Below are 27769 nucleotides of genomic sequence, written 5' to 3' on the forward strand. Positions count from 1 at the left end.
GGGGGGTTGAAGCCTCAAAGGGTAACTCACCCTTTCCTGGCAAAAGGATGGGCACCGTCCCACCAAAAGGCTTTGCCCCCAACGTTGACTCAAGCCACTCCAGGGCAAGAGGAAAGCAGGCTATGGTCCAAAACACACTGCAGAAACAATTCAGTTTGAGACTGCTCTAAGTGCTCAGGCTCAATGCTAGGAAATTTTGGGAACTCGCTTTTTGTGAGCCATATAGCCTCCTCTGTTAGGGAGCCCTGGGGCCACAAGAAACTACAATTCCTAGGATTCCTAGCACTGAACCAAAGCAGTTACAGCAGTCTCAAAGTGGATTATTTCTGAAGTGCGTTTTGGACCTAAAACTAGCCGAGATGAAGACCATTTGGGGAAGGAAGGAATGAGCTGCAAAAGAGGCAAAGCAGGAGATAAGGATGAGGAAGGTCACAAGTAATAATAATAATAATAATAAATTTTATTTATATACCACCTTTCCAAAGGATCAAGGCGGTTTACAAAGAAGCAAGAGGGAAACTAAGAATGATCATGGAGGATCTACAAACATTTCAACCTTGATAATATGGAGTATGCACTGAAATGGGTCCAAAGAGCATGAATTGCTACCTTTGTAACTACTTGGGTCTAGACCAGAGGTCCCCAAGCTGTGCCCTTTAGGAGATTTTGGACTTCAGCTCCCAGAAGCCTCAATCCGAATAGTCTGGCATTCTGGGAGCTGAAGTCCAGAAGCCCTTAAAGAGCACAATTTGGGGACCACTGGTCTAGGCTGCAGTTGCTTTTGGGGAAGGTATGTTTTGTGAACTACTCCATTGAAAGATTAAAGGGTTTGCATTAGGTAGGCAGAAAGATCTCCAAGCATTCATCCTAGATAATGAGGAAACTGAAAAGGGTTATCAGACCTTGGATGCCAATGCTGACCGGAATGGAGACTGCATAAATAAATAAATAATAAAACTTTATTTACATCCTGCCTCTCTGTCAATGACAATCGAGACGTCTTACAAGTTAAAAATTACATATAATTACATATATTCCCAGGCAAGGAATTAGAACAGTGGTACCCAAACTCTGCTCTTTAATAGATTTTGGACTTCACCTCCCAGAATCCCAGGCTATTAGCCAACACGGCTGAGGCTTCTGGGAGCTGAAGTCCAAAACCTCTTAAAGGGGCAGGTGTGGGGACCACTGAATTAGAAGAAGATTAGGAATGGGAAGGGCAGCGATGAAAGAGATGGATAAAATCCTAAAGAGCAAAGATATAACTCTGAACGCTAAAGCAAAAATAGTTTAATTCATTGCGTTCCCCATCACTGTGTACAGATGCGAGAGCAGGACGGTGAAGAAAGCGGATAAGATGAAAACCAATTTGCTTGAGACGTGGTGCTGGAGAAGAGGGCTGAGGATGCTCTGGGCGACCAAAAAGGCAATTTGAGGGTCCTCCAACGGATCAAGCCAGAAACCTCCCTGGAAGCCAAGATGACAAAACTGAGGCTGTTATACTTGGGCCACATCATGAGGAAACAGGAATCAATGCTGCCAGGAAAGGTGGAGGGATGCAGAAAGAGAGGAGGACCCCAGGCCAGATGGAGGGGCCCAGGAAGGAGGCCATGGGCCTGAATCTGCAAGGCTTCAGCAGAGCAGAGGAGGAGGAGAGCGGGGCTTGCAGGTGCCTCTTCCACAGGGAGCCAGGAGCCAGGGCCCCTCCAGGGAAGCTAACAACCACAACAACCACAACCACAAAGGGACAGGATGGGAAGAGCCAAGGTGAACCAGGGCTAGACTCCTTCAGGACCAGGCGCTGCTTCAGGCCCCAAGCAACAAAAGGAGGACCCACACTGCTGCCTTGCTGGCTCTTTGTCTGCCTGCTTTCCCTTCCTTCCTTCCTTCCTTCCTTCCTTCCTTCCTTCTTTCCATCCATCCCTTTTTTCTTTCCTTTTTTCTCTCTTCCTTTCTTTCCATTCAATTCTTTCTTTCTTTCCATCCTTTCTCTCTTCCTTCCATTCTTCCTTCCTTCCTTCCTTCTAACCATCACTTCTTTCTTTCTCTTCCTTCTTTCCTTCCCTCCATTCCATTTTTTCTTTCTTCCTCCTTCCAATATTCCATCCTTACCTCCATCCTTTCTTCTTCCTATCCTTCTGTTCTTCCTTCCATCCTTTCTTTCTCTCTTAGTTCCCTCCATTCCATCCTTCTTTTTTCTCTTCCCTCCATCCTCCCTTCTTTCCTTTCTTTCTTCCTTCCCTTCTCTATTCCTTCCACCCAGCCTTTCTCTCTTCCTTCCTTCCATCTTCTCTCTTCCTTTCTTCTTTCCTTCCATTCCATCTATCCATCCTTCCTTTCTCACTTCCTTCCTCCCTTCTTTCTATCCATCCATTTTTTCTTCCCTTCTCCCTTCCTTCTTTCCTCCCATCCCTTCATGCTTCCTTCCTTTCCTTCTCTCTCTTCCTTCTTGCCATCCTTCTTTTCTCCTTCCCCCATCCTTAAATCCTTCCCTCCTTTCCTTCTCTCTCTCTCTCTCTCTCTCTTCCATCTTCCTTCTCTCTCCTTCGGCCAATTACCTGCCAGTTCGTCTGGCTCGAGTCCGCTGTCGGCGTCGATCCCGCAGAGGACGAAGTAGTGGGCGAAGCGGCAGGGGGCAGAGCCCGAGCCGGGGCCCGGGGCCGACGCGGGGCTGCTCATCCCTCCTCCCTCCCTCACCCGGCCTTCAGCCCCGCTCCCCTTCCCTTCCCATGGCGGAGGCCCCTGGCTCCCTGGCGGCGTCTCAGGCGTCTTCTGCGGGTCAGCTGAGGCAGCAGCCCAGCCAAGCGCCCTCACGACGCCGACTCCGCCCCCTCGACCGAGCAGCGCCCAATCAGCGCCGAGGGCCGGGAAAGGAACGCCTCTCTCCACTCCACGCCCCGCCCCCTCGGGCGGGATATTTAAATCACTCCGCGCAGGCGCAGTCGGGCAGCTTCGAAGCCCAGCCCCCTCAGTGGGCGGGTAATTGCCGGACGCCCTTTTTTCCCGGACGCGTCCTACATTTCGGCCTTCTCTTCCAAAAACGCCTCCATTTTGAGCAGAATTACATTTACATTCCTAGTGTTTATTTGTAATTTTATTTTACTTTCATCGCCTTACATAAAAACAACAACAACAACAACAACAACAACACAGCAGCACTCCACTCAGAATATATATATATATATATACACAATATATATATATATATTTAATATATAAAATAATATATATATATATATAATGTACAAAATATATTTAATATGCAAAATGTTGTATATATTTAATATACAAAATATACATCTTTACTATTTGACTTCATCCAAGAGTTTGCCCAGTTTGAGTAGTAGAACTTGTATTGCTTTTTTTATCATAATTGCCTTCAATGAAAGGGTATTAATTCTCTTAACTTAATAATTTATTAATTTAATTTTTTTGACCAGTCTGCTTCCTTTCAATAAACATAACCCTTTCCTTTTACAAAGAATAAAACCATTAATTGGAGCCCAGTCTTGTTCAACTTTTTCTGTATTCAGTTCTTTTAATCAAGCGGCCGATATATCCATGCTTTTCATACATAACACTTTCCAAATCCATTCTTCTATTGAGAGTGACTCTTTTTCTTTCCCCATGTTTTTACCAATATCAGTCTCACAGCTGCCGTAATCTAATAATAATAATAATAATAATAATAATAATTTATGTATACCCCGGTTGGATTGAGGCATCTTACATACAGTTCAGGCAAAAGTACAACACAGAATAAAACCCATTATCCCTCCCTCACACAACATTTAAAAATTCCCAAATAACAATAATAAAATAACGTTCAGTAACAACATAATAAAATGATAGAGGCAACAACAAGGCGATGGGAATAAATAAATAAATCCTGGGTTTCCTACATGGGGTCCATCAGTGATACCTTTATTGGCCAACCGAAATGCGCAATGTACTTGTTGCAAGCTTTCTAAGCTCTATGGGTTTCTTCATCAGGCAAGATGTCACAAACCAAACAGGAGAAGAAAAATACAATTGGAGACCTATTGGATTGCAAAAGAGGGGTCCCTCCTGAGATGCAAATGGACTTGAAAATCTCTCTATTGCCCCATGGAGCCTGCCTTCAAAAGATATCCTCCCCATCATTACATCTTTACTAAGGACTGAAACAACAAAATGCAGGCATCTGAATAACTTCTCCAATTGTTTTTCCCTCCTGTTTGGTTTGTGACATCTTGCCTGATGAAGAAGCCCATGGATCTTCGAAAGCTTGCAACAAGTATATTGTGCATTTCGGTTGGCCAATAAAGGTTTCACTGATGGGTTTTTGTTTGTATTTGTTAAATGGTCAAAACAGTTACCCCTGAATGTTTTCTATTTGTGTAGCATAAGCCATTACAAAAAAGAAACCAATTAAAACACAAAAAATCACATACATTACAAAAATACTGCATTATACCACAAAGCTGAAATCATCCAAAGACATTATTCTTATAGGCTCAAATCAGACTAGATAAGCACAAAGGTCAGATACATTACAGATACACTGCATTACTTCACAAAGCTAAAACCATCCAAAGGTTTTCATAGGCTCAAACTTATACTAAAATCTAATGGTCATCTTTACACAATTTCCTCCTTAAAATTGATGCTTCAAAGGCAAAGCAAGCTACCTTTTCCAAGATGTATAATACAGTATCTCCTAATAAACCAAATATGAATCAGATCTGTTAGGTACAAGTCCTAGCTCTTTCAATAAGACACCTCTTATACCTTTATAAACTGGGCATACATACAAGTAAATAGTGGGTTAGGTCTTCAACTGTATTGGATCCACATTGGCAAACTCTTCCTTCCCAAGCGACCTACTGATAACATCGGAGGGCTGTAAAGGAGTATCTTCACTGAAAGTTAGGATATAGGAAGATTATATAAATTAGAGGAATCTAGGAAGCATCGAAAGAGGAATCAGCCATGTACTTTTATGTGAAATGAAAATAAAAGACAAATGATCTGTATACAAGATTATACAAGCAATTAACCAGGATCTTCTGCTACCCAATTATTTTTTGCTAACATTGGTCCAAAACACACTGTAGAAATAACCCAGTTTGAGACTGCTTTAACTGCCCTGGCTCAATACTAGGGAATTCTGGGAACTGTCATTTTGTAAGACATTTAGCCTTCTCTTTCGGAGAGCTCTGGTGCCACAATAAACTACAATTCACAGGACTCCCTAGGTTAAAGCGGTCTCAAACTGGGTTATTTCTGCAGTGTGTTTTGGACCAGTGTTAGCAAAAAGTAATTGGGTAGCAGAAGATCCTGATTAATTGCTTGTATAATCAATGCAGGGAAACTGTTGAAATTACCAAGATGGGGGCAAAAGAGGAGCACAAATGGTTCTGTAGATTTCACACACAATTCACAGGGCTTTGAAGTTTTCTTTTACACTTTAATCTGGGGAAGAGCCCACTTCCCTTCATGAACAGGATTATGACCACACACCACACAAGAATTTGATAGACTGATAGGAGCACAATAGTGCAAGGAAGAGATCATCCCCACTCAACCTAATCCTCAACACAATCAGGATCCCAAAGCCCACCAAACAATTGCTCAGCAGGCTATGTGTGCATGGTTTGTGTAGGTGTGTGCATGTGTAGCCTCTGACAATTGACCCATTGCCTCATGCTGCCCTTGGGCCTACCCATATCCTACAAAGGGCAGTTCTCAGTGATCCCTAGCTTTTACCTTCATATTTAAAACAGAGATACTTCAATATGGAATTGAAGCGCAACTCAGTTGTGCAACTGAAAGCAACTTAATGACACTTCAAAATTATACAGGATTTTAGAACCATCTCCAAAGATTCCCCAACAATCATAAGACTTAGAAGAGACCCCAAAGACCACCTAGTTCAAACCCAGTGCAGGAATCTACAACACCAACTATGCTCCAAAGAGGTAAGTTTGTGCAACATGCTTTAACGTACCATGGCTAGCATCCTGCTAGTGATATACACAGGCAAAAGTCCAACTTTAGCCAGTGTGGTGTAGTGCCCTGAGTGTTGGACTGGGATTCTGGAGACCCGGCTTTGAATGGCCAGTTAACCTACTGGGCAACCAGTATCTGAGGAAGTAGACTGAAGTCTACGAAAGCTCATGCTGCCAACTTCTTTCTTTCAGTTAATCTCAAAGGTGCTACAAGAGAGCTACATACTACTGGGTGACCAGTCATGCTCCCTCAGGCAGCTGGTGCCATGCTGGAGAATTAATGCAGTTTGACACATAGTTCAATGCTATGGAATGCTGGGATTTGTAGTGTGTTGTGGCACCAGGCCTCTCTGACAAAACTACAAATCCCAGAATTCCATAGTATGGTGCCATTGCAGTTAAAGCAGTGTTAAGGTTTGCAACATTGGAGAAATGTGTGGTCCAAAACATACTGCAGAAATAATCCAGTTTGAGACAGCTTTAACTGTCTTGGCTCAATGCTAGGGAATTCTGGGAACTGTGGTTTTGTGAGACACTTAGCCTTCTCTGTCAGAGAGCTCTGGGGCCACAATAAACTACAATTCCCAGGATACCCTAGCACTGAGCCAGGGAAGTTAGAGCAGCATCAAACAGTATTATTTCTGCAGTGTGTTTTGGACTACAGAAAATTTGGCCCTTTCTTTAGGCTTTCCCCACATTTTAGACCAAAGCAATGCTCAACAGATCTTACACTGGCACCAAAAACAGTCTTAAAAATGTGAAATTACTTTTTTAAATTCAGAAACATTTCCTCTTTGCATCAGATTATATTTTATCTTGTTTGCAGTTGTGCATTTTATCTTGATTTTATTCCTGCCTGAAAATCAAAAGCTTATGGATCACATATTATGCGTTTCTTTGTTTTGTTTTGTTTTGTTTTGTAAAATACAGAAACACTTCTAAAACTGACTTCTTCCCATTCCTTCCTGAGAGGATCCCAGGTAGCACCCTGAGTGCCATGAGTTTGTCCATCATGCTGAAGATATTTATTGGAGAAGCTGCCACTTGAAGTTTCAACATTCAGCACAAGGGAGAGCTCTCAACACACAGGAATCAGTATTGGCTGTAAGCAAAGGTTGCATCTGCACAGTAAAAATAATCCAGTTTGGCACCATTTGAATGGAGTCAGTGCCATTCAAATGGTGCCAAACTGGATTATTTCTGCAGTGCAGATGCATCTGAAGCTAGCCGCTGGGCCAGCCTAAGACATTGCTCTACTTGAGACTTAAGAGTAAATGATGCTTCTCTCCAGCTCAGCCATGAAACCCACTGGGTGACCTTGGGCAAGTTACATGCTCTCAGCCTCAGGGAAGGCAATGGCAAACCTCTTCTGGACAAATTTTGACAAAAAACAAAAAACACAATAGGGTCGCCCAAAGTCAGAAATTACTAGAAAGCACACAACAGCAACTCTCCCACTCTCCGAGTCAAAGCGCATAAGACTTAAAGCCCGCCAAGTAATTTTGGCATATAAAACAGAAAACTGCAAATGTTACTCGCCGCCCCAGCAGTAAGCATAGTAATAAGGTGAAGAAATAATGACAGGGCATACCTTTAGCAAACAACAAACAAACCAACAAAAATGCTACCTGGGGAGGCCTTTGCACTGTGCCTAACGGAAGGGTTGGCCCTGCTAGCCATGCAGACAGTTATTTTCATTTTGCAAGACTGTGAGTCTTTTGTGTGACTCTGCACACAATTTGCAGTCTGGTTTTTCAAGAGTCCAGGACATCACCTCCTCCCCTAATTCAGCTTGTTAAGATTGTCATTTCCCACTAGAGAGATAATGAGGTTTCTCCACCTTTCCAGGCGGCTGGAAGACTCACGGATGAAAAAGATGGAAATGCACAGCACCCTTCTTCAAGTCAATCCTGCTATTGTCATGTAAATGCAGACAAATCCACACAAAGCTTTGAGTTCATCATCATTCTGATATAATACTCCAATTCTATTTCACTGCAGGCTGGCTGGGACCAATTCATTACGATTTATATTCAGAGCTTGGGAACATATTCATTTGGACAACAGCTTCCACAACTTGCAAATTCTGGGGGTTGTCCAAAAATTAATAGTTTGAAGAATTATTTATTTTAGCACACATAAAAGTTTTTTGGGACTGAATGAATACTGGTGCTTCTATGGGACCGTATAGAAATCCACTGCAGGTTCTTCCTCCACAAGCAGACTTGTTTCTTGGTTGTTTGTTGTTTGAAGGATTTAACATATAACATTATTTAATCTTTTATGTATCTGAATTACGTTTGCATTGCTTTTATTCTTTCTTGTATGTTAGTTCAATGTGAATGGTGTGGACATAAAAGCTCAATAAAATCAATCAATCAATCAATCAATCATCATTTCTATTTCTGAAGTTTGGAGGTGAGTGCCATTACTTATGTAGCCAAAGAGCACCATTGAAAAACAAAAAAGGGAGCATCAGGAACCTTGGAGTAGATTGCAGAACCATAAAAATTTCTACAGGAAAAACAACAGTCTTAACATGGAGAGGGAACTAAACAGCCAAACCTAGTCCAATGAGGACTGAGTATGCTTACTTTGTTTCTTTAACTTGTGATGGGAAATAATGAGACCACACAGACGTCAAGTATCCTGTGAGAGTATTTTCTTGCCACAGTCTTCCATATACTGTTGTATATTGCCATAAGGCAGAAACTACCATGTATAAGTCTAGAAATTTTAGTCAAAAAACTGACCCTAAAAACCTGAGCCAACTTATCCACAGGTCTGTGTAAGTACTGTACTCTAACTCTTATGTTTTTTTAAAAAGGAACCATCCCCAGTGAAAGGCAAGAGTGCAATGTGTCATGGAAGCACCGATCCTCTCTGTTCTCTCATCCATCTAGCCTTTAGCATGAACAGTCATGCCTGCGGGAATTTTGTAAGTTCGTTGGCATTGCTTTCCTTTGCTTCATCTTCTACATCCTTTGTTACATGCCCCTAGGTTTTACCCTCAACTTATCCATGGGTCATATTAAAATCCATAGTTTTGGCCCCAAAACATGCCTTCAACTTATATATGAGGTCAACTTATAGTCAAGTATATAAGGTACTTGAAGGCACACAACCATGACCACAATGACTACTAGAAAGCTCTAGCAGCATGGTTCAAAAGACTATACTAGAGCTTTATGGTGGGCAATTCTAAGTACCTCATCAAACAACAGTCCCCAGGATTCCATACAGTCATGTCACTTAAGGTGGCATCAAGTGGCTGTAAATATGCAGTGCACATATATTCTGAGCATGTGTGCGCGTTGTTTTGCCTTCATGTCCTTGCCGATTTATGGCAACCCTAAAGTGACCCTATAACAGGGTTTTCTTGGCAACTTTCTTCAGAAGGGGGAGATGCCATTGACATCCTCTGAGGCTGAGAGAGTGTGACTTGTCCAAGGTCACCCAGTGGGTTTTCCTGGCCAAGAAGGATCAGATCCTTGCAATGCTAAAACCACTATAGTCCAAAACACACCACAGATATAATCCAGTTTGAGATGGTTTTAACTGCCCTGGCTCAATGCTAGGGAATTCTGGGAACTGTATCTTGATTTCAGTAAGGCCTTTGACAGGGTTCTCCATGATATTCTTTCAAACAAGCTAGTGAAATGTGGGCTAGACAAGGCAACTGTTACATGGATTTGTAATTGGTTGACCAACCGAACCCAAAGGGTGCTCAACAACAGCTCCTTTTCATCCTGGAGAGAAGTGACCAGTGGGGCCCCACAAGGCTCTGTCCTGGGGCCAGTGCTATTTATCAATGACCTGGATGACAGAATTGGGGGTATACTTATCAAATTTGCACATGACACCAAATTAGGAGGAGTAACTAATACCCCAGAAGACAGGATCAAAATTCAAAATGACCTTGATAGATTGGAAAGCTGGGCCAAGGCTAACAAAATGAATTTCAACACGGAGAAATGTAAGGTACTGCACTTAGAGTGGAAAAATGAAATGAACAGATATAGGCTGGGCGACACCTGCCTGAAGGAGACCATGTGTGAAAGGGATATAGGAGTCCAAGTAGACCACAAGTTGAACATGAGTGAACAGTGTGATGCAGCAGCTAAAAAGGCCAATGCGATTTTAGGCTGCATCAATAAAAGTATAGTGTCTAGATCAAGGGAAGTAATAGTGCCATTGTATTCTGCTCTGGTCAGGCCCCACCTGGAATATTGTGTCCAGTTCTGGGCGCCACAATTCAAAAAGGACATTGAGAAACTGGAGCGTGTCCAGAGGAGGGCGACTAAAATGGTGAAAGGTCTGGAAACCTTGCCCTATGAGGAAAGACTTAGGGAGTTGGGGATGTTTAGCCTGGAGAAGAGAAGGTTAAGAGGTGATATGACAGCCCTGTTTAAATACTTGAAGGGATGTCATATTGAGGAGGGAGCAAGCTTGTTTTCTGCTGCTCCAGAGACTAGAATGCAAAACAATGGATGCAAGCTCCAGGAAAAGAGATTCCACCTCAACATTAGGAGGAACTTCCTGACAGTAAGGGCTGTTTGACAGTGGAACACACTTCCTCGGAGTGTAGTGGAGTCTCCCTCCTTGGAGGTCTTCAAACGGAGGCTGGATGGCCATCTGTCAGGGATGCTTTGATTGAGAGTTCCTGCATGGCAGGGGGTTGGACTGGATGGCCCTTGTGGTCTCTTCCAACTCTGTGATTCTATGATTTAGTCTTCTCTGTCAGAGAGCTGTGGTGCCACAATATACTACAATCCCCAGAATCCCCTAGTACTGAGCCAGGTAGGTTAAAGCGGTCCCAAAACGGATTATTTCTGCAGTGTGTTTTGGACCGATACCATACTGGATCTCCTCATGCATTCATTAATTGGAGAGATTATAATCTACTCTCGCTGAAAGTGTTGATATTACTCATACAGATTTTTAAATAATCATTGTGCTAAAAGGGGTGAGCACTAGATGTCCTCATAACCTTAGAAACCGGAGGAAATCGAGGTGTAAAAACGCCATTAAATTAATGGGTTCACATAAGTCAACAAGCGCCTTGAGAAGGCATACACAATGGCATAGTTAACTGTCTTCAGAGGATTTTAGGATCTATTTTAACTGATCCCATTAGATAGTACATAAGGATGCATCTGAGGAAGTAGACTTGGGCTGCATCCGCACTGCAGAAATAATCTGTTTTGACACTAATTCACCTGCCATGGCGCCATGCTATGGAATTCTGGGAATTGTAGTTTGGTGGGACTACAATTTCCAGAATTCCATAGCATGTCACCATGGTAGGTCAATTAGTGTCAAAACAGATTATTTCTGCAGTGCGGATGCAACCTATGAAAACTCATGCTGCGACTTCTTTCACGCAGTTACTCTCAAAGGTGCTGCAAGAACCCTTTGCAATATATACAGTATTCCAGGCTGTGTTTCCAAATGTAAAACACACCTTTACCTGTGAATATATTCCACAATGGAAGGTTCCGGAATATAGGTCTCCTGTTGCCTTGGTAATGGAAAGGTCACTGTATAAACTAGGCCAACTTCCATCCCTTCCCTGCAGGCTGGGACCAATTTTGCTGCATTATTTCTTGTGCATTGACCTCTCATGGGGAGGAAATGTAGCTACAGTAGATTTCAGGTAAGGAGAGCTGCGGCTGCATTTGACAGTACTAACCCCAATTCCTCAACATTTGCCAGGTTTTGTGTTCACTCTTCTCTCACACAATTAGTATAGCCTGGCATAGAGAAATGTACCTGGCCCAGGATGACCAGAAACATCCTCCTTCTCCAGGACATGTCCTATGTGTTCTGCTTTCCATCCAGGACCAGAAGGAAGTCCAAAACGCCCTCCATTTTGAGCTTTACTAAGAAGGATGCATTTATGTTTATATTAGTGTTTCTAGCATTTAGAGTGGAGTGTCCTACATCTTCCCTTGCATGCCCTACATTTTACGGAGCCTTGTCCTCCTTTGAGGTTATGACATCTGGTCACCATGATGCTTTTTTTGTGACCATGGAGAAAATGTGTCAGGAGAAGCTTCACATGCCCCTTTTTGTGTATTAAAACTCTTGTCACATACACATGCGCCAGACCAATAAAAACGCTGACACTTCAACTTGTTTTCCTTTCCACTCAGTAACAACCTTGTGAAGGGGGTTAATCTGAGACAAAGTACCTTGCCCAAAAAGCCCAATAGTAATCTGAATTTGGTGCATTACACTAACTTTACACTGGGAGTGAGTAGAAGGAAAACTAGGATCTGCTGGTTCATTTGCAATGGGTCACCAAGGGTTTCTGATTCACAAAAGTTTAGTATTGTATTTAAAAATAGCCTTTTTCTCACGGTGGGCCTTACATGAATTGCTTATCTCTTAAAATGTGCTACATAAATAATCCAGTTTGACATGGGCGTTACTGCCACGACGGCTCAGTGCTATGGAATTCTGGGAATTGTATTTTTGTAAGGCACCACAGCTCTCTCATAGAGAAGGCTAAATGTTTCACAAAACTACCATTCCCAGAACTGCATTTTAATTCAGCCATGGCAGTCAAAGTGGTGTGAAACTGGATTATTTATGCACTGCGGATCAGATGCAGCCACTGTGGCCAAAGTATGACAGCCTCAATTTGATTATCATGCAGCGTTTCCTCTGTCATCCATCGTTTCTTCTCTTTCTTTTTGGCTACTGTTAGTGTCTTCCTGCATTCTTCTCTAATAATTATATATATGTGTGTATGTGTGTGTGTGTGTGTAATTATTATATATAATTATAATAGAATATAATATAAATATATTCTAACATAATAATATTAGAATATTTATAATATTGATTATAATATTAGAATATTATTATATATAAGAATATTACAATTATAGTTACAATTACAATAATTTTATGTTATATAATAATATATAATACATATATATATATATATATAGAATATATATATATAATTTAATGTAATAATATAATATAACATAATAATGTAATATTATAATTAAAATATTGTATTATAATATAGTATATATTATGTTATATAATAATGTAATATTATAATATAATAATGTAATGTAATAATATATAAAATATTATATTATAATATATCATATTATATACAATAATGTAATGTAATATTTTAATATAATAATATAATAATGTAATGTAATATTATATAAAATATATTATATTATATTATATTATATTATATTATATTATATTAAACAGTGGACCCTTGTTATATACTGGAATTTGGTTCCAAGATCACAAAATCCATAGATGCTCAAGTCCTATTAAACATAATGACATATAGCAAAATGGTGTCCCTTATTTAAAAAAATGGAACATTAAAGTTTGATATTTGAAATTTATACTTTTTTGTAACATTTCCAAACTGTGGATGCTTGAATCCATGTATAAAAAATCAGTGTATAAGAAGGGCCGACTGTATAGTATATATATTATAATATATTACATATATATATAATCCCTGCATTCTTAATTATGTGGTTAGAGGCATGGGAAAAGTATAGTTGTGTGTGTTTCTTAAGGCAAACCTCTAGCAGAAAAGGTAAGGCTTTACTAAGGGCAGGAGGCAGAAATGGGAAGGTACTCTGGTTGAAGCAACAACTATTGATTCCAAAGGTTTGTCCTCAAGGCGTTTCTTGGACTTCAACTCCCAGAAGCCTCAGCCGCCTTTGCCAACAGCCAGGGATCCTGGGAGTTGAAGTCCCCAAGCGCTTGGAGGACTAGAGTTGGAGAATCACTGAAAGGTGAAAAACCTCCGGCTCCAAAGCGAACGAATGCGGGGCAATGAAGGAAAAAGCCTAGGGCTGGAGTGCCATAGAGTGTTGGGGGAGAGAGCGGCTTTCCGGTTTGAATGGGAACCGGAAGGAGGGGCTTAATAAGCAGTGTATGTGGGTGTATGTTTTAATGCCTGTGTTTGACTTAACCAAGTTGGAGGACTGTGGCTGCTGTGTGAATGTGCAACAAAAAGAGAGAGAGTTGGTGTGTGTCTGTTGGTTGTTTTCCTCAATGGTCCAAAACACACTGCAGAAATAATCCAGTTTGAGACTGCTTTAACTGCCCTGGCTCAATGCTAGGGAATCCTGGGAACTGTAGTTTTGTGAGACATTGAGCCTTCTGTGTCAGAGATAGCACTGCTGCCACAATAAACTACAATTCCCAGAATTCCCCAGCACTGAGACAGGGCAGTTAAAGCGGTCTCAAAGTGGGTTATTTCTGCAGTGTGTTTTGGACCAATAATTCCCAAGTGGAAATTGTAACTCCAACCAAGGCTGCGTCCACACCAGAGAAATAATCCAGTTTGAGACCGCTTTAACTGGGTTTCCATGGCCTCCAGAGTCCGACACTCCACCCACTGCCACGCTAGGCACCATAAAATGGAGGGCATTCAATAGAAATGGAGGGCCTTACAAAATGTTAATGCATTATGGATTCTTTATGCTTTCTTTATAAAGTCTTCTTAATGTTCTTTGCAAAATCCTTCCCTGATCTTAGATGACTTGACTCAGGGCTAAACCTGTTTGTGAAGCCAAAGGCTTTCATGGCTGGCATCCATAGTTTTCTTGTGGGTTTTTCAAGCTATGTGGCCGTGTTAATAATAAATTATTAACTATTAAAGATGTTTATTTTGATTCCAGTTGGCCATAATTATTCATAAATATGAGCCGGCTGTTGTGGGAAATGTCTAATTAACAATTTGTAAGCCGCTCCGATAGCCTTTTGGCTGAAGAGCAGGGTATAAATAAACAAATTATTATTATTATTATTATTATTATTATTATTAATGTGAGTCTTCTTTTTCTTTTACAGCCATCACAGATCTTGGTCGCGTGATCAGTCTGAAACAGGAAGGAAGGAAGGAAGAAAATAATAATAATAGTGGTAATAAAAAGTATTTTTCCTAGCACTGCTTGATTGTGCAAATAAGTATCTTGAGAGGCTCCTGTCTCCTGTTTATCTTCTTCTGTCTTAACAGTCGACAGTATTACTGTATACTAATAAGAGGGCAGCCTCTTTGAGTAATAATTTATATATTCAGTGAGATGTAGGAAAAGTTACTTTTCTGGATTACAGCCCTCAGAATCACGCTGGCAAAGCTGGCTGTGAGATCTTTGAAAGCTGTCATCCAGAAAATGTTTTTTTTTCAAAGTTCTGCAATCATCTCATAATTTTACATATAGTTGAAGCAAATCCATTTGTGTTTATAGAACAATTTACTAATAGCATATGCATCTTTCCCCAGTAGATAAGGGCCCCACATCCTGTCGTTTGTAGGTCCAAAACACACTGCAGGAATAATCCAGTTTGAGACCACTTTAACTGCTCTGGCTCAATACTAGGGAACCAGAGTTTTGTGAGACCGTTAGCTTCCTCTGTCAGAAAGCTCTGATGCCACAATCAACTACAGTTCCCAGGATTCCCTAGAACTGAGCCAGGGCAGTTAAAGTAATCTCAAACTGGATTATTTCTGCAGGGTGTTTTAGACCATAGTTTGATTTAAGATTTCTTTTCCTTCTCTTTAACTTAACCTTTTTTCTTTACCTCCAGTCTTGATATTCTCAGCTTTAGGCAAGGATTCCTGATGGTCTGAGGCTGAAAAGGAGTTTTTCAACAAGGGGATAATGATGGTTTTTATAGCAAGGAGACAGCTGCTACAGTTATGGGGGAGAAATGGCTTCAGAAAAGGCTTGAAGCAGAAGAATCCAAGCAGCTGTTCACTTTGGAGATGCTGCCATCATGGAACATCAAGGGGACTCCTACATCCAGAGATGAGAGCGTTTCTGGAGGAGAACACTGAAATTATCAGCCATGGGAACCTGACACCAGAAATAAGTTTACGACTACTGACGCCTCGCTGCCAATTTTGGCATGAAAAAGCTGCCTTATGGCCATATGGAGAGCCCTACTGGGCTTTCTACTGGCCAGGAGGCCAAGGACTAGCCAGGTAAAATTTCCAAAGTGGTGGCTGTGTTAATCTGCTGCAGCATAAACAACAAAGTGTCCTGTGACACCTTAAAAGACAATTTATTTGGGCATGTTTACAACATAATACATTTTAGACTGAAATTACAGTAATGTGGCAAGACCAGCTAGTTTAAATTCAATGCCAAATGAGTAATGCTTTTTAAATGTATCTATTTATGTGTGCATATCAGTGCATGCATGCACTTTCCATAGTTGGATCTTAGTAGGCCAGTCTTTAAAATGTTTAAGTTTAAAATGTTTATGTTTAAAATGTTTAAATGTTTAAAATGTTTAAATGTTTAAAATGTTTAAATGATTGCATGTACAGCGCTGTGTAAATTTACAGCGCTTCATAAATAAAGGTTAATAATAATAATAATAATAATAATAATAATGAACTAGTTCCCTTGCCATTAGATGTTAAAGGTTCTTTAAAGGATTTGAAGGCACTAAGCACACAAACATTTTAGAAGTCAAAGGATTTAATTTGGCAGGCAAATATGATACAAAGAAAATCTCCTAAAAAGGGTGAAGCTAGTTTCCTGTTCAGTTGTTGGGAACTTAAAGTGAATGACAACAGAAAGGGACTCAAAGCTATTGTTCAATACACAGCACCTCTTTAGCCCAAATCTGTGTTGAAATCCCATTTTGGCAAAATCATGGGACTTTATATAACAAAGGGCCTAGAGTACTAGGTACACTACACTTTTCAGCAACACTGTAATTGATCACACCTGTTGTGATGGTGATGTTCTTGGATCTTATCAGTGTTTATGAAGTCTTCTAATGCTTAGTGACAAGCTTAGTGGGTGGCAAGTAGTCAATACAGGCAAAGGTGAGTGCCTCCCTAATTCCAAAGTCCCTAATTCCAAATTAAACCAAGAAAACCTGAGGTTCCTTTCAGGGAATCTAACCTACAGTGAGACTCCTAAGGAGATGAGACATAAAGGTATAATTGTTGCATGTTATCCTATCTCCTTGATATTATATAGTGTTCCCATGTGTTTTCTCTACACTGATGTAGCAGACTTTGCCACAAATGTTATATTTACTATTCTTATTTTTCAAAATATACTCAGATACTTTCTTGATAACCCCAAGGTGGTCAGAAGAAAGAAGGTTCTGGATCTTGGTAGTGGCTGTGGAGCAACTGCCATAGCAGCTATGATGAGTGGGGCATCACAGGTTGTAGCCAATGACATTGATCCTGGTAAGGTACACCCTTCTTTTCTTTTCCTTTTTAAACAAAATGTTTATTACCTCTTCACCAAACATTTTTATGTAGTACATAGTAGATTATGTAGTAGATTGGTGAGCTGTGTGTGATGACTCAGAGGTTCAGGCCACTGCATCAATAGCTGTATATAAAGCATCTTTCAAATGCCATACATATATTGCCACTTCATGCACAAGAGTTGCTCTTAATTTTTGGCAAGATATGTGTCAAAATGTGACTTGAGTCCTTTGTTTGTACTCTGTTTGAGTAGTCAGCTGGTATCCAAAGACAAGAAGGAAATGTATGTGAGGAAATGCATACAAGCTCATACAGGTGAGTGAGCAATCTTCTGTGTTGGGCAAAGAGCCCCAAAAGGCTGGTGGAGAACACTCTTGCTCTGCTGAAGCCCGTATATAAATACAGTGGGCTGCTGAGAGAGGAGTGTTCCTCCTCTGCCATCCCCCAGCAAGAGAGCAAAGTCCTTTGCATGTTAACTTTTTGAAACTTATTTACAAGCCTGTCCTAATTCTAGCACTAAATTGTTCTTGCTTCAATGCAGAAATTTGCCTCCTTTCTGAAATATGTAAAGATTAACTATGGCTCACTCCTTTAGTTTTGCAATAGACTAACCACTAAGGTCAGTGGTACACCTCTGAAGCAGAGGGTTTGAAAACAACATGTGTGTCTTTCTAGCTAAATACTGTTATTTGTTGCTCCAGCTTCCCAAGCCAGTGAAAGTTTACCCAGATCTAACTTTGTCTGGAATGGTAATAGACACTACCCTTGGTATCACCCGGTGCAGAGGGGCTGTTGGGGGGGGGAGCAATGGGTTGACTCAGCCTGGTATCCTTCCGTAGGTCGCTAAAATGAGTACCCAGCTTGTAAAGCTCTTAGTACATCGGTAAGCGGTATAGAAATGTACTAGCTATTGCTGCTTGGCCAGATCTTCTAAGGGCAGCTGGGCAGCAGCGATGATAGATTCCCCTGCCTCCCCTCCTGCTGCCTCACTCGCTCTCTTGCTTGCCTTACCACTCAAGGAGGGTGACCTAGGGACAGTTGTACAAGTGAGGCAACAGGAGGAGATGGAAGGAACACTTGTCCCTGCTCCTCATCCACCCACTGCCCTGTTTCCTCCTTGGGAGAAAGCTAGGCAATGGAAGAACTTTGAGGGGCAAGCACTCACCTCCTCTTCCTCCACAGCTCAGATTCCTCCTTGGGAGAGTGTCAGGCAATGGAGAAGGGGCTGGCACCATGGGCAGCAAGTGCTGGCACACACACATCCCCCTGTGCAAGAGGACCCCCCAATGGGAGGCACCCTCCTTTGGGGTGTCACCTGGTGTGGTCCATATCCCCACATCCATCCAGTGATACAACTGATAATAGAAGCATATTGGCGAAAGAGCATCTGGTTTGCTTACAAAGACAGCAAAACTGGAAACAAGCTGCATGCACACTCCTTACAAAGCATCAGATATCAAGACAGAAGTACGCAGCATCCAATGATACCTTTAACTTTTAACTTTATCTCTACAGAATCAAAGGTGTGGCCATTTTGGTTCATGAGAAAAAGAAATCAGAGCCAAAGTTGGGCAAAGAGTTTATTATGACCTACTAAAAAGAAATGTTTACAGTTGAGCATTCTCTGGTACTTTTTATTAGACTAAATAGTACAAAAATTAAGAGAATAGGATTTAAAAAAAATACTTCCCAGATATGTATCTTTTCTCAGCTTTAGCCGAGTAAGGATCTCTCAATTACCACACTCTCATAGAGGGATATATACCGTATATACTTGACTATAAGTCGACCTCATGTATAAGTCGGGGGCAGGTTCGGGGGCCAAAATTAGGGATTTTGATATGACCCATGGATAAGTCAAGAATAAAACTTAGAGGCATGTAACAAAGAATGTAAAGGATGAAGCAAAGGAAACAATGGCGCAGTACAGACCGCCATAAAGAGGCATACCAGCGCCAATTCTAGGGTAAGGGACTGCGTGGCAACTGCACAGTCCCTAACCCTAGAACGTATGGGCGGCATAACAGTGGCAGTACCCTGTGTGCATGGGTGCCGCCATTGTTACATAAGCGCTGCGCAGCATCCACACATTACCATGCGGCGCTTACGTAATGAGTGTGCCAGTGGCACACTTGTTACACCACCCCTGCTTTTCTCGGGTTCTTTTTCCTCTGCAGCTACGGCTTCCCTCCGGAGGAAAAAAGGCCGCTGGCAGGCCACCCTTTTCGGGCGGCCTGTCCCAGGTCATTGTCAAAGAACATAAAAAATTCCAGCGGATGCTCATACTAAAGGCTGGCTGGATGAGAAAATAGTGGGGGGTCAGTGCTTCCAGGACAGATTATGCTCTTGCCTTTCACCAGGGGATGGCTCTTTTTTAAAATAAGTGTTAAAGTACAGTACTTACGCTGACCCTTGGATAAGTCAACACAAGTTTTGGGGGTCAATTTTTTGACTAAAATTTCTAGACATACAGGAGTACATACAGGACCTATCTTAACTATCTACTACTCCATTCTTCCTGGGCCATTACTAAAGCTTTTAAATTGCATTTATTTATTTATTTATTTATTTATTTATTTATTTATTTATTTATAATTAATAAATCAATTAATTAATTTACTTTTAATTACATTGAGTTTTAATGTTATAATTTCATTGTGCTTTAATATTCTAAATTTGTGTGTATATTAAAAAATTTTTTTTCCTCTTGTTCAGAACTGGCTTGAGCCCCGACTTTGGGAGAAAGCTGGGATACAAATTAAATAAAGAAATATTAACCGACAATTTGCTTAGCAAAATGAAACTGCAGGCTGCTTGAAGCTAGATTGCTGGGTACACTTCACGGGGCTTTCTCTGTAGCAACATCCAAAAGGCTCCATTTGTTCTTGAGTTTCTAGTGGGCAGCTAAAATTGTGTTATTTCAGTTGGTCTTTGTTCCTTTGAGTGAATCAGCTGTTTTTAATTTTTTTTAAAAATTGTGATTTTAAAACTATGTTTAGGAGTTTAGTTTGCTTTTAAATGTACTTTAGGCTGCATTCACTCCAGAAATAAAGCAGTTTGACACAGCTTTAACTGTCATGGCTTCATCCTATGGAATCCTGGAATTTGTAATTTGTTGTGGCACCAGAGCTCTCTGCCATAGAGGGCTAAATTTCTCACAAAACTACAAATCCCAGAATTCCACAGCACTGAGCCAGGGCAGTTAAAGCAGTGTTAAACTGCATTATTTCTGCAGTGCAGGTGCAGCCCCTGTCATGTATTTGCTGTTGTATTGTTATTGCACTGTATTTGATCTTGGATACTCATTTTGATTTCCTTTCAGTTGCAGCAGCTGCCATGGTGCTAAACTGTGAGTTGAACAATGTGAATCCCTTCCCTGTTCTAACAGAGAACTTGATTGGTACAGAGCTGGACAGTTGGGATCTTATTGTTTTAGGGGACATGTTTTACAGTGAACAGCTTGCAGACAGCCTTCACCAGTGGCTGAAGAAATATGCTCAGGCTCCTGGGACTCAAGTACTGATTGGGGACCCTGGCAGACCACATTTTGTGACCCACCGAATTCAGAAAGAGTTGCACAGAGTCAAGGAGTATGTCCTACCTAAGGCAACGGCAAAAGAAAATAATGGCTCCACCAGTACTGTTGTTTGGCACTACCAACCTTGACTCTCAAACGGATTGCTGTTGTGCACACAATTGTGTTTGGCGGCTCTCATTCTGTCTGGGGACAACACTTGTGGTTCATTGTGCATTAATGAATCACTGTTGACTTATCCCAACTGAAGATGCCACTAAAGTAAATAGGACAACAGTAAGAATGTTTTTAAATTATACAGTATTGCCTTATAATGCTTCCTGGACGGACAGTGGAAATAAAATGTGTGAATACCAATGTGGGTGAGATTTCATTTCTTAAAAATGTTAACAAGAATCTGTTTGCCTGAAATATTTTTTAATTCATAGAGAAGAGGTCTCTTGATGGTAGATGGCCATGATAGAGCTTCTAAATTCACTTTCCTTGAATGCCTGTGGCTGGGGAGCAGTGTTCAGTTACCTTCACACCCTGCCAGTAGACCTCCTTGAAGCACTTGATCAGTCATAATGGGAAAGGATGCTGGGCTAGATATGCCCTTGGAATGGCTGGTGTTAAGAGATAACTAGTTCTGTACAACAGCCCTGCCAAAATATCCATGTTTGTGTTAAAAATGGAACTTCTTTGACTCTCTCGCCTAAGCAAGGGCTAAATCCTGTAGTTTACACCCATGCTGAACAACATTATTTACCTTCATCCAATTTACTAGATTCCCAATTAAACTATGGGAACACAAGGTTCTTTCTCTCTCAGCATGTGGCCCTGCAGTTGGTAAACAATGCCTTAGGAAACAAGAAAGGAAATGGCACTTTTGGGGCAGAGTGATCAGGTTAACACTTCACTCTTTGCTAGCCAGGATAAAGTCACAATCTCTCTCAGGTGAACCTCAGTGAGTAAAATGAGGCAATATCCCGAGATGGTGAAATCTGTGAAATACACAAATTTAAACAAACTTTAGGGGTATTTCACTCCTGAGATGCTTTAAAAGGTACTCCAGATTTAAAGGTAGTTGATTCTAGGGGAAGGGTCTAAATGAAGTATCAATCAACTCTTGAGCTATGCCTTCTTTTGGCGATCTCTTATTGAAATCATTGCTTAGCTTAGTCTGTGTTATTTTTAAGCAGAAGTCACTCTTTCAGACCCCCCCCCCCCGAATTTAGGACTTTGGCCAGAGCATTTCATTAGCTCATTCTTAAAGTCTTGGCTCTAGCAGATGGCCTTGGTTATCTTGTCCTCTTCATTTTTGCACTGTTCTAGCCAGGAGCACCAGTGCTCCCTAGCTTCTCACAGGAAAGCTCCAAAAGAACCAAAAAGAGGTAATTTTGGACACTTCTCTCCCCTGAAGTGTGTAGCTGGTGAGTTTTCATAGATTGCTTTGTCATACTGGGGGCCCAAGTGGACCTTGTGGCACAAAATGGCGGGCCCTTGGTATCTACTGGGGTTTGGTGCCATTAAATACAATGGTGAAATGCTGAGCCTTATATAAAATGGCAAAATCAAGGTGTGCTTTTTATTATACGCACACACACACACAGTCAAGCCATGGATGTTTGAATCCATGGATAAAAAAAAATCTGGATGTGCAGGGCTGACTGTATGTTTAAACACTCCATTTAGAAAGAAATCTGAAATAATTAACTAGCAAGACTAACTTTAATATATCTATTACAACAAAACAAAGTATAGCCATGTCAGTCCATAAGAGTAAAGTGAAATTCCTCCAGGGCATTACTTGGATTAGATCCAGCAAAGGGGTTGCTTTAAATCAAAGTCAATTTGGCAGGAAATAACAAGAAAAATCTTTGTGTCCACAATAGTCTTCACTGGACTAGAACTGGCATCCTGGCCAGTGGGTGTCAGCAAAGAGCTACAGATGATCTTGGCTACAAAACACACATTTCAAACTTGAAGGTTGGTATTTTTATTTCAACATGAGAAGTAGCATGAATACAGTGCAGTTCAAGTTCTAAACACTAACTTGACACATAAAAGGTTCTTATCAGTGATGGTTGAGAAGGTAGCCCTATGAGAAACTTCTGCAGGACTTGTTCTCGGGCCTTGCTGTTTCATCCAACTTCTTGCATGTTGGCCCTTCATCAGTACAGAATGTCTTACTTGGAATGTAATGATTTGTTACAGTCCTCAAGTGTTGCCCTTCTACAAAGACTAAAACAAAACTTGTTATTTTGAACATCAGCAACTAAGGTTGGACAAGAAGGAACATGTACAGCAACTGAGGCTGTCAACGGGAATAAATACAGTCTATACATGTGGTTATAAGAACGGTTTTCCCAGCAATGGTTCTTTCCTGGAAAAGTGCTACTGTTTACAACTTTAAACAAATAAAATCAATAAACAGTCCATGAAACCTGCTTAAATTTCTTTGGTCCAACTAGCTGCTCCAGAGCTATTCTGGAACGATCTGCAAAACAAGAGGGGAAAACCCATTTTTTAAAAAATAAGAAAATGAAGAGAGACTACAAGCAATTTTATAATTCCACAAGATATCTATACATTTTAATATTTTTGTCTAGTATCATGTAAACTGAATCCCAAGTTAATAATCTTCTGCTGCTATTTGCTAGATGAATATTTTGCTGCCTTTTGCAGTATGTTTGTCCCTCTCTTCTGATAAGTCCTGAAGACATTTCTAGTTCAACACGCTTTGCTAGCTAATGTTCCACTGTCACTTCTGGTTTTTTCTACTCATGTTATTTTTGCATTATTTGAATTGCTTTCAAATGCATCTCTGTTACATAGACTTTAATCAGTTTTAAGCCTGTGTGAAGTCATCTGGAGGAGGAGATAATATTGATGTTCAATAAATAAATAGCTGATTTGCCTACTGCTATTATGTAGTCATCTGTTTGTTTTAGGTAAAATATAGTCAGCTCTTCCTATTTGTGGATTTAGAAACAACAGGACTTCTTGTTTTTTCTTATCCACAAAGGGTCTGGAACAAAACCACTGGATACAAAGTGTCAACTCAAGGTCTAAGCTACTGTTAGGCTTCTAAAAAAAAATACCAGTGTGAGACAAAAGACAAAAAATTGAGGCTACATATAAAATGGAGTCTGAGGTAGCCACTATTCAGAGGCAAAAACTGTATCACTCCTAATGACTCCTCCTCAAGACAGCCTTGCTTAAAATAGTCAACACAGAAACTTTGTTTCTTGGAACTAGCTAACTGCAAAGGGCAAAGTTAGAACAAAGGAGACAGCAGGCTTACTTGCTCTAACAAGTAGTCCAATAGTTGTCACATTCTTCACCCCCATAATGGGTCAGGCCAAGTGGAATGGTAAGACACCAGGGCCTTCCTAAAAGATTGCAATGATGAATGGCACAGGGGAACCTGTGAAATCCCAGCATCTCTAGATGTTTGCCTTGCAACCTTTAATTCTGAAACCAAATGCTGTTTTGATGCCATTGCCAGCAGTCCCTTCTACTTTCCAGTTTCTCCTGCTCATGCCAGAAAACCTGAGTCACCAAAATAAGTCTTGATGGATTCAACACAATGTTCTGAAATTATGCGTGCCATTGTTCGGTTGCAGGCAAGCATGTCATGTCCCAAATACTGCCTAAACCCTAACCTTATTACAAACTGCACTGGGATAAACTTTTATGAAAGTTAGTATACAGCTTACATCATCTTTTAATAAAGCAGTTGGTATATCAGGGTGTATATCTTTTTGTCTTCAGCTTGAAGACAGTGAAACCTAAATGCCTGAAACATGGCATGGATACTAAGGAGAGCCTAAAGGCATGCATCTCAGGGTTATTTTGTTTTTTAAATACAATACATAATTTTAATTACTTAAATTAGTAGTCTGCACCAGGTGCCACATGTTCCCTGAACAGAGACGAACTTGGAATATTAATTTTTCCATAGGGCCTGTGGTGTTATGGTGTTGTTTGCCTTCAAGTTGTTTCTGACTAATGGCAACCATAAAGCGACCCTATCACAAGGTATTTTTGGCAAGTTTCTTCAGAGGGAATTTGCCATTGCCATCCTCTGAAACTAAGGAGGATATCACACGACTGAAACTGGAAGTATAATCCAGTGTCATCCTGAACGCAATCATGCATATTCATGTTATTGCGCGAAAGGTTACCACACAGGATCACTGGCAGTCTGAGTGTACTCCAAACGCAATCACACTTCAGTCCACAGTTAAGTAAATGCAGTGAACTAGTGAAGTTACAAACCCTGTTCCTAGGCAACTTTGCACTCAGTGCGCTGTTGTTTGGTGTGATGTGCATGTCTCCTTTGGTCCCGGTCCCCCCCCCAAATCTGGAAGGGGGGGGGTTTCCCATGAAGCCATGCTGCAATTCTGCTTCAATTTTGCTTCCGCTTGTCCTTCCGCATTGCTGAGGGGGGCTGCTGCCTGCTAATTAAGAGGCATGGACCGGGAGCTAGAGCATGTTCTTTCAATCATTCTTCCCGCCCCCCAACCTCTTTTGTAAATTGTGGTGTTGCTTGGTTCCTCTCTCACTCGCCTAAATATGCTATGCTCCAGTCATCTGGAGTCTCACTGAGCATGCGCAAGGGTGCCAATTCGCCATTAAGAACCCACTGATGTGATGGCTTATTTCGCACAGAATCTGGGTCGCGTTCGGGGAGGCCATTACAGTGAATTTAAGGTGTGATAAGTAATCACATAATTGTGTGAATTTTCAAAATGACCTCGCTATCTTCTCTTTCGAAATTGAGAGCCTCCCTTCTCATGTGATATCCTCCTAAGGGTCTGTAGGCAGCTTCCTCTTATCTTTTCCTTTGCAGGAGTCATGTTGTTCAATATGACAAGTTTCTAAGGGAGAAGGACAGGGCCTCCTGGTATCTGATAAGGTTAAAGAGGAGATGGGCAGGGGTAAGGGCTAAACAAGCATGGGGTGGAGGGAAAAACAGGATGAAAGAAAATGAATGTATGTATGGGCGGGGGAGAAAACATAAAGCATGAACTGTGGGTGATGGCAAGACAGTTCTAATCCAATGATGCTGGTGCTGGCTGAACAAGTACCAATTTGGAGGGACAAAAAGACCAGTGGGAAAGAAAATAGTGAGAGAAGAGTGTCAGGAATGGCATGGAAATTAACAAGTTTCTAACCCAGGCAAAATTGGTACCTCTATTTGTCTTAAATAAATGGAAGATTACTTGAGAATCGTTATGTAAGATGTTCAGAGCTCTCTGGCAGAACACTCCACTACACATCTAATAACAAAATAATGTGGGGCGACTTGTTTTGTGCCATGGAGTTAGCTTGAAGTTAGCTTAAAAATCCAACAATCTCCTTAGCTATTTTATAATGATCAGTAAAATAGCTGAATATTAGCCACTATTTTGTGCCAGTTGATGCCATTAGCTAGCTATGTCAACAACTATGGGGGAGGGGATCATTTATCCACAGATCCACTCCCTTCTACCCCCCCCCCCCGGTTCCTTCTATCTCAATACTAAAAGATATTGCTGTATATGCAATGCAGACAGTTAATTATCATTTAGTGAACCATCTATATTGTTATTTGCCATCAAGTCAACTTTTGATTTATGGTGCTTCTAAGAATGATAAGCTTCCAAGATTCCCAGTCATCAACTGCCCTGCTCAGATTTTGCAAGTGATGTGACTACCTTGTATTATAAGATCTTGAGAAACAATACTATTATTATTATTATTATTGCTTTATTTATATAGTGTTGTACAATTAAAATCAATCTAAAGAATTTTAAACAATTTAATATTGCTGTTGAATATTTTTGAACCACTGGGATATGCCTTCTTGTGCAAGTATTAATTATTTCAAGCGTATAAGATAGCTATTATATTGGTGGACAAAGAGGAAACTGTTTGAATGTGAGGCAAACAGTTCTTTTTACAAATACATTATATGTAAAAGCAGCATCAAACCTCTGTTTTTTCTTCTTCTTCTTTCCCCTTCCTTCTCCACTATGCACTTCTAAACATTTACTGCAAACCAGAATCAAAATCTTTGATGAAGCCATACCTTAATCAAATATTACTCTTTTGAATTACAACTTGCCATGGCCATACTGGGTGGATCATTCTGAAAACTGTTATCTCCAAAAGTAACTTTAAAGATCTACCATCTTCTTTTCTTCAGGTTAAGATAGTTCTAATGGCATTATGCTTATTTCTTCTCAAGTCTCATCAGTCAAAATTTTAAAACATGTATTACAAATTAACTAAAAATCTTTGCTTCAGTCACACTTCAAATCACCTGTTATCAATGGGCATCCATGGAAGAGAAGGATGTATATCCTTGGACAGCAAGTGAGGACAGCTTCCACAGCTACATCTGTCAGATTTACACAATGCTCCATATGAATCTCCTATTTAGAAGAATAAGTACTAGCATGAAACAGAAACCAATGTCAATAAACCCATTAAAACGCAAAATTTAAGAGAAAATTGGTTTAAGATGTATTTTAGATGGCACCAGCAAAATTAGCCAAAATATATAAAAATACAAATAATATCTGTTGGAAGTGTGAAAAAGCCATTGGTTCGTACTTCCACTGTTGGTGGACTTGTGGGAAAGCTAAAGAATTTTGGAAATTGGTTTCCGGGCCCAGTACAAGGTGTTGGTTATTACCTTTAAAGCCCTAAATGGCTTGGGTCCAAGCTATCTCAGAGACCGCCTCCTCCCATACAATCCTCCCCGCGCTCTCCGGTCCTCTGGGAGGAACTTGTTGCAGCCTCAAAAATCGAGGCTTGCGGCGACCTCCCGGAGGGCTTTCTCTGTTGTCGCCCCTAGGCTCTGGAACGGCCTGCCGGATGAGATCCGTCAATTAACATCTTTGGACAGCTTCAAAAAGGCTGTCAAGACGGATCTCTTCAGGCAGGCCTTCCCAGACTGAAATATCCCGGCCTCAGGATCTTAGGATTTCCCCCTCCTCAGTAATGTCTCCAAAGCCCCCTTTTCTTTAG

The 27769-nt window shown here is 40.8% G+C and overlaps 3 protein-coding genes across 10 annotated transcripts in view; 1 reads left to right on the forward strand and 2 right to left on the reverse strand.

The window, feature by feature from the left end:
- The window catches only part of DENND5B (DENN domain containing 5B), a 135630-nt gene extending 132866 nt beyond the window's left edge, over positions 1–2764 (reverse strand). For 4 of the 5 annotated variants that reach the window (XM_089527833.1, XM_089527830.1, XM_089527832.1 and 1 more), the window contains exon 1: positions 2559–2764. In XM_089527833.1, the coding sequence (XP_089383959.1) occupies positions 2559–2679 (121 nt within the window). In that variant the 5' untranslated portion in view covers positions 2680–2764. The remainder of the gene's footprint in view (positions 1–2558) is intronic. The other variant, XM_089527831.1, reaches the window with a different exon arrangement.
- Positions 2765–8830: 6066 nt separating this feature from the next.
- ETFBKMT (electron transfer flavoprotein subunit beta lysine methyltransferase) lies at positions 8831–21124 on the forward strand. 4 transcript variants are annotated; one of them, XM_089526702.1, is made up of 5 exons: positions 8831–8928; positions 14844–14915; positions 15582–15978; positions 17078–17208; positions 20555–21124. In XM_089526702.1, exons 3-5 carry the CDS (start codon positions 15656–15658, stop codon positions 20896–20898), a joined length of 798 nt encoding a protein of 265 aa, XP_089382828.1. In that variant the 5' UTR covers positions 8831–8928; positions 14844–14915; positions 15582–15655; the 3' UTR covers positions 20899–21124. The 4 variants fall into 4 exon arrangements, with proteins under 4 accessions (XP_089382828.1, XP_089382826.1, XP_089382827.1 ...); XM_089526700.1 differs by lacking the exon at positions 8831–8928 and adding an exon at positions 11572–11646; XM_089526701.1 differs by lacking the exon at positions 8831–8928 and adding an exon at positions 13902–14015.
- Positions 21125–22721: 1597 nt separating this feature from the next.
- Positions 22722–27769, reverse strand: part of AMN1 (antagonist of mitotic exit network 1 homolog) — a 29196-nt gene continuing 24148 nt past the window's right edge. Inside the window, exons 6-7 of the mRNA XM_089527835.1 lie at positions 27060–27171; positions 22722–23246 (exon numbers count right to left, since the gene is read on the reverse strand). Coding sequence (XP_089383961.1) covers positions 23173–23246; positions 27060–27171 — 186 coding nt within the window. The 3' untranslated portion in view covers positions 22722–23172. The remainder of the gene's footprint in view (positions 23247–27059; positions 27172–27769) is intronic.

This window comes from Sceloporus occidentalis, unplaced genomic scaffold, assembly GCF_023333645.1.
Source record: "Sceloporus occidentalis isolate IW3139 unplaced genomic scaffold, rSceOcc1.0.p SCAF_5, whole genome shotgun sequence".
In the NCBI taxonomy this organism is placed as follows: Eukaryota; Metazoa; Chordata; class Lepidosauria; order Squamata; family Phrynosomatidae; genus Sceloporus; species Sceloporus occidentalis.

Excerpts from the sequence above, each read along its gene's own strand:
- ETFBKMT (XM_089526702.1), top strand. The coding sequence starts at position 15,656 with ATGATGGTTTTTATAGCAAGGAGACAGCTGCTACAGTTATGGGGGAGA. Across the intron at positions 15,979-17,077 it reads GGAGGCCAAGGACTAGCCAG|ATACTTTCTTGATAACCCCA; the intron begins GTAAAATTTCCA and ends AAATATACTCAG. Across the intron at positions 17,209-20,554 it reads AGCCAATGACATTGATCCTG|TTGCAGCAGCTGCCATGGTG; the intron begins GTAAGGTACACC and ends ATTTCCTTTCAG.